Consider the following 7,394-nt stretch of genomic DNA (forward strand, 5'->3'; position numbering starts at 1 on the left):
CTGATCAGAATAATAAATCACCCGCTGTCTCAGCTCGAAATATGTCATTATTCCAATATTGATTAAGTAAGATGGAATATGGAGATTTTGTGATGACTTTAAAATCCCTCACGATTTCGCAGATTTACAAACGCTTTATTTCTGGCATCGCGCTAGACAGCCTTTGTTCTCACGTCAGCGTCGCGTTTATATGACGTCATGTTGTAGTTTTTGAAACGTCGAGGCGCGCTGAGCGACATGTGCAGCAAAACAGAAGCGATTATCCTATCGCATTAATGTTTAGAGTGTGTTTTTACAGCGAATAGTTTGATATTTGCTTCAATAGCGGGGTTTCCCTCAGATGTTTTGTTTATGCTGTCATGGAGGATTTACACGAAGATTTGAGAGCGTTTTTACAGAAGCATCCTTGTTTTCAACTCACAGACGCCAAGAAGGTCAATAACATGACGCTAAAAGTCCCATTTCAGCTGTTTAAATGATCCGTTTAAGGAGATTAATTCGTGAATGAATGTTGAATGTCTCTGTATGTGTGTTCATGAATATCCCAGATCAAGTGCACATTGAACGGCCACGAGTTTCCCTGCAGCCTCGATGAACTACAACACTTCACATCAGGGAAGAAATACAAGAAACTGAGCGCTGAGGGGGAGTTTGACTACAGGCAGTTCGAGCCCCATGTAGTCAACAGCACTAAACAGCCGTAAGTACACACTACACCAGGGGTTTACACACTTTTTAGAGTTAGGGACGAAAATGTTCCGGTTAAGCGTTTGTTTGTTTTTTTAATTACACTTCAAAGTTAATGTACAGTCAGAATTGCAATATATACAAATCGAAAAAAACAGACAACCATATATAAACTTTATATAAAAATATCAAAGGATTCACAAATAGAAACAGTTTTAACAAAATTGCAAGGTTGTGAATGCATTTATCAAGTATTTTTTAAGGCATTCACCCCAAACCACGCCCCCACCCCTTAACCACGCCCACCCATTAACCACGCCTCCTCCGAACCACGCCCCCGTCCTCTTTTCTGAAAACTAACATATGGTCACCCTAGTTTTAATTGCTTTCTTATTGTGGGAATGAAAGATGGTCTTGATATATATTTGCATTTCTTTTTCAACAACCAAAAACAAAGGTTGGGTTTTATTGTACTTACATTAATGTTTATGGAATTTAACAAAAATTAAATTTATAATATATAGGGATGTCAAACGATTAATTGCGATTAATCGCATCCAAAATAAAAGTTTGTGTTTACATAATATATGTGTGTGTATGGAGTATAACTATTTTCTATATATAAATACACACACATGCATATATATTTAAGAAAAAATTGTTATTTATATATAAAATATGTATATAATATAAATAATATATAATATAAATATATATACACAGTATATACATGCAAATATTTCTTAAATATATACATGCATGTGTGTGTATTTATATATAGAAAATAATTATACACCGTACACACACATATATTATGTAAACACAAACTTTTATTTTGGATGCGATTAATCGCGATTAATCGTTTGACAGCCCTAATAATATAGTATTCTTTCCTTTTATTTGAGGGGATATTACTAAAACCAAATATAACGTTTTCTAAACGCAAAGAAAAAGTGGCATCAATGTTGTCAATTATAAATCTAGACAAATTTTTCCAAAAAAATGTTTTACATGAGTGCAATGTCAATGAAGTGAAAATATCACTTCAGATCAATATCCTATTTAAATTTAACAAGAAAATTATGGAATTATGTTTGTGCCAATAATAAAGAACGTAACTTTTCAAGAAACTAATGACAATTTAAATTGAAACTGAATAAAATATCTTTGAAACTGAAAAAGAATAAATCACAGGCACATTTTTTGACTTTGTTTTTAATACAATGCATGTTTTTTCATCTTTATAGGCAAGGCAAGTTTATTTCTAGAGCACATTTCATACACAATGGCAATTCAAAGTGCTTTACATAGAAGAAATTAAAATAATAAAAAGAAATAAGAATAATTAAAACAGTTTAGAATGAAGAAATAAAATGAAATATTTCTGAAATATAGCGGTGTCTGTCTTCTTGTTGCATGTCAAAACACAATATGACTTTATTTACTTTTCTTTCCTTTTTTACTAGTTTAATTGCTTTTATCTTCTGGAGAAATGTTAGTCAAACTGGACTTTTTTTCCATTTAATTTAATTATTTTTAATGTAGAATAATGTGCACTGATAACTAGTGATTATTTTATTATTATTTATATGCTATTGTTTTTATTAATATTTTGAATTGACTTTTATTTTTGTTTTCATTTTAATTAAATTTATTGTAATTTTTTAACATTTAAGTAATTTATTTTTAAGTTCAGTTTTAATTTTTTTTGCAGTAAATAATTTGTGTTTCGACTTAAACTTATTTCCATTATTTAAAATATTTCATGTTATATTTGTTTTAAATAACAGAAATGTTTGCACGTTTATAGATAATAATCGTGGCACAGTCTGACGTGTGAGCTCACTAACTAGTGATTATTTTATTATTTTTAGTTTTTATTAATATTTTAAATTGGCTTTTATTTTTGTTTTCATTTTAATTTCATTTATTGTCATTTTTTAACATTTAAGTAATTTTTATTTTTTTTGCCATAAATAATTTTTAAACTTATTTCCGTTATTTGAAGTATTTCATCTAATATTTGTTTTGAAGAACAGAAATGTTTGAATGTTTCTAGATAATAACGGTGGCACAGTCTGGCGTTGTTAATAAATCATGTTGTGTTTCTGTCGTCCTCAGGAATCATCTGTTCTGCAAACTCACGTTACGCCACATCAACCGTGTTCCTCATCATGTTCTCTGCCACGTCTCCGGCAAGCGCTACAGGAAGGCTCTAGATCAGTGTAAGTTCACATCCTGAAACGTGTTGCTTTCCCTGATTAACAGTGGAGCGGATCGCGGTTGATCGTGGCCCGTACGGATCAGCTGACCCACGCTTCATGTGATTCGCCGATTAACTGATACGTTTAACCATCATTGAGTGAAAGTTTATAAATTGGATGTTTTGTCTTGCCAATTTAAACATTCAAACAATTTTAGAGAAAGAGAGAGAGAAAATTCTCTTGTTTATGTCAGTTTATTCGGTCTTAAAGGGACAGCAGCCTAATATTCCTGATGCTGTCTGTGGCATTAATATTAATAAAACAATAAAATACAGCTTTAACAAAGATTTCTGCGGTCAACAAATAGTGTTATTTTACATTTAGGCTTAATTATTCATTTCTGTACCTGATACTACTGTTAGACTATGTAACTTTATTCAGTATTCATCTCTGCTTGTAATTTGTGTATTTGTTCTTATTTTATTACTGACTGTCCACTTGTTTTTAATAATGTGTGAACTTTATAAGTTAGGCTAGTCGTTTTTGATGTGGTCTCGAAGAACTTCAACTGAGCTTTAAGGAATGAATGAAAAGCAAAGTTAAAATATAGTTTATAAGTTTATGTATAAATATATACGTTTATTTTTATATTTTTAATTTTAATTAAATGTTTTGTATTTTTATGTTGTTGTTTTTTTTTTTTTAAATAAATCTAAAAAACTAATAAAATATTTTTTATAATAATATTTTAGTATTATTAGTTTTCATTTGAATTTGTTTAATTTAAAAAAAAGTTTTTTTGTGATTTTTATTGAATAAAAATCACACATTTTTATGTGATTTTGTTAATTATGTTTTAATAAAATAAAATAGCTTTTGTTATGTAATGTTATTTCATAAAAAAATTTGCTGATCCAAAAAATTATCCGATCCGTTGCTCAAAAAACGTAAATGGTCCGAACCGTGATTTTTGTGATCCGTTCCACCACTGATTAATAATAATGGCATTAATTAATAATGTCATTAATAAGCACTGCTTTCTGGCTGTGTCAGATGAGGAGTGTGTCCGTCAGGGTGTGAAGTTCGTCCCGGTCCAGCTCCGGCAGAAGAAGAGAGCACAAGTGTGTGACGAGGCCACAGGAAGTGAGAGACGAGCCACAGGAAGTGAGAAGCGAGCCGACAGGAAGGAGGACAGTGGCGTCTGGGCCCCGGGGTCGAGTGATGCGGAGGACAGCGACTCTGGGGACAGTCTGTCTGATCTTTATCCACGTCAGTCACACACACACACACACACACACACACACACACACACTCACACTGCCTTTTGCTCTTATTCATCACTTCTCATTCAGAATAACTTGCCCTGATGAATTGGGCTTATTTTACTATTATTTATTTGCTATTATAGTTTTTATTCATATTTTGAAATGGCTTTTATTTTTGTATTTTCGGTAATTTATTTTAGTAATTTTATGTGCTTTTGTTAGTTAGGTCTTTAAAATCAACAACAAAAAAAACAAATAATTTATTATTTATATAAGTTTTATTGATATTTTGAATTAGCTTTTATTTTTATATTTTCAATGTTAATTTTAATTTGTTACATTTTTAGTAATTTTATGTGGTTTTGTTAATTAGATTTTTAATAAAATATTTCAATATAAAAAAAAAATATATATTTTTTAAAATAATATTTTAGTATATTAGTTTTAATTTTAATTTGTTTACTTGTTTGTAAGTTTGTGATTTTGTTAATTATATTTTTTAATAAAATAAAATAACTTTTGTTAGTTTTTTAGTTTTATTAATATTTCGAATGAGCTTTTATCTTTTATATTTTTTTAGTAATTTTATGTGCTTTTGTTAATTAGTTTTTTTTATTATTTAAAACATATTTAAAATGCTATAATATTATAGTTGTATTTATATTTTATTCTTATTTATGTTTTAATTAATATTTTGAATTAGTTTTTATATATTTTTTTTTTTAGTAATTTAATTATGTGCTTTTGTTTTACATTTTTATGTGCATTTTTTTAAATATATTTTTTATATATATATTGCTATTTAGGTTTCATTTATATTTATTTCAGTTTATATTCAAGTTTTTATTTATTTCCAGTTAATAATTTTAATGCTTCAACTTCTTACTTATTTCAGTTAAGGCAACACTTCTAATTTTCATTTAGTTTAAAGTTTTATCTGATTTTATTGCAGCTTGACTTAAATGAACAGAAATGTTTTCACGAGTCATGATTGACGATAATAACCCTGTAACACACTGATGACACTGTTAGTGTGTGTCGTGTTTCTGCAGCTTCTATGTTCACGAAGAAGGAGGAGGATGAACAGAACGTGAAAGAGGAAGATGACTTTGAGACTGACGATGATGATGATGATGATGACGTATCTGAAATGGAAGTAGAAAACCAGATACAGAAACGCAAAAAGGTGATTTGATTGACATGTAATTGGCATGTGCATTTTATGAAGTGTAGAATGTATCTACATTTGATTTGCATACATTAAATTCACAGGATTCCACATATTTCATAAAGCAGTTTTACACTTTATTGAAAAAAGTGTTAGTTCACCCAAAAATGAAAATTCTTTCAGTAATTACTCACGCTTGTGTCGTTCCAAACCCATAAGAATTTTGTTCATCTTCTAAACACAAATGAAGATATTTTGATGAAATCTGTGAGATTTCTGTCACATTGACTCTTCAAAAAGAATCATATAAATACAGGATTCACTGTATTTTCAGGATATTTTGACATATATAGTGATATTAGCACTGGATAAAAATATAACATGTCAAAATAGATGCGCAAATGCATAATAATAATAATAAACTTTATTTTCTATAGCGCCTTTAAAAGTTACATATCAAAGCGCTTTACAAAAATAAGAAAAAATAAGAGAGAAATACAACAATATAAAAGAAAAGCATTCATAAAAGAGAAGGACATTCAAATATACAATACAAATATAAAACATGTTTTCAAAACAATTCTGTAAGTAAATGGTATAGAAAAAATAGTTGTAGTATAAATCAAATAAAAGCTTCCCTTAAAAAGAATGTTTATTTGTAAAAGTAATGACTGTAAATAATGTCTTGTAACTCTCTGCTGCTGTTCCTCAGGTTCCTCCTCCCGGCTTCAGCAAGAAGTTTAAGAAGAACAGGAAGAAGAACGGCTTTAAACATGTCGGCAAACTAAACGGAAAATAAACAAGTTTAACATTGAAATGTTGTTTTTTTCTGTCATTGTTTCTGGAAATTGATCTGAATGAAGTGATTTTCATACATGAAATGCATGTGTTTGTGTCTGACAATATTAGAGCATTGCTATTTTAATATCTTTGAGATGCTTTTATAGTTGTTATTCATAGTTTGAATTTTTATATTTGTAGTTTTAAAATAATAAACATTAGTTTTTACATTTTCTGTTTTCATTTTAATTGTTTTAGTAATTTTATTGTGTGTTTTGTTTTTTAATGTCTACATGGTTTTTTCTTTATTTCATTTGTAGTTATTTAAGTAAACTCAGGCTTTGACTTCTGATGAACTTAAATACACTGAACCGCCACAAAAATGACTAATTATAATAATAGTAAAACAATTAAATGATAATTCAAATGACAAATACATATATGACTAATGATTATAAAGTGAAATCATAAAAACTAAGAGATTAAAGCAACACACACACACACAGGTTGATCTTTCACATTGAACATCAGTGTGTTTCAGCTGTTTATCTGATAATGGTGATTATATGTGTATAATTACAGACAATCTCATGAAACAGATGCAGCTCTTATAATAATTCCCTTTTATGGTCTAATAAACAAATGTTTAAAGTGAGTGAGTGTATTTTAATAATTAAAATAAAATTAACAATAATTATAATATTAATTATTATTATTGCCTATCTTTTTTATATTATACAACAAAATAAACTTAAACTAATATATAATAATCAATTTTTTATATTATTATAATAATTGATTTAGTAATACAATAATAATAATTTTATTATTTTTATATTATAATTTATATATAATGGTCTTGTTTTACTGAAATATACAAACAACTGTAATATATTTTTGAAAAAGTCTTCATTAAACTGTTTTGTCGTGCGCGCGCGCGGTTGAGTATACGTGGCTCGCGGGAGGCCACAGTGCGCGCGCACGAGAACAGGGGTTCTTTCGTATCCGCGCGGTGCATTGTGGGACGGCGGCGGTGGAGGCCTAGACAGGCAGCAGCACTTCTGAGTGTTTAATACACGTGTGTTTATATTAATATTATTTTCATATATCAGTAATATCAGCGATGGGGCAGGAGGATCTGATGAGCTCGGCGGAGGACGTGGCGGATCAGGTGTCAATCATCTTTATTTATCAGTGTGTGTGTGTGAGTGTGTGAGATTTATCTTCACTTCCAGGCGAAGTGTGTTATATTACATGTTTTGTTAAAGCTGTGTGTGTGTGTTTGTGTAT

At 29.4% G+C, this 7,394-nt stretch overlaps 2 protein-coding genes across 3 annotated transcripts in view; both read left to right on the top strand.

Annotated features, from left to right (window-relative positions):
• Positions 1–192: 192 nt before the first annotated feature.
• Positions 193–6,758, top strand: surf2 (surfeit 2). The gene is made up of 6 exons (XM_079873085.1): positions 193–434; positions 549–700; positions 2,809–2,912; positions 3,945–4,160; positions 5,209–5,342; positions 6,037–6,758. Exons 1-6 carry the CDS (start codon positions 360–362, stop codon positions 6,121–6,123), a joined length of 768 nt encoding a protein of 255 aa, XP_079729211.1. The 5' UTR covers positions 193–359; the 3' UTR covers positions 6,124–6,758.
• Positions 6,759–7,041: 283 nt separating this feature from the next.
• surf4 (surfeit 4) overlaps positions 7,042–7,394 on the top strand; it is an 18,730-nt gene continuing 18,377 nt past the window's right edge. Inside the window, exon 1 of one of the 2 annotated variants that reach the window (XM_079871928.1) lies at positions 7,042–7,275. In XM_079871928.1, the coding sequence (XP_079728054.1) occupies positions 7,228–7,275 (48 nt within the window). In that variant the 5' untranslated portion in view covers positions 7,042–7,227. The other variant, XM_079871929.1, reaches the window with a different exon arrangement.

Source organism: Squalius cephalus (assembly GCF_949319135.1).
Source record: "Squalius cephalus genome assembly, chromosome: 5".
Taxonomy (NCBI): domain Eukaryota; kingdom Metazoa; phylum Chordata; class Actinopteri; order Cypriniformes; family Leuciscidae; genus Squalius; species Squalius cephalus.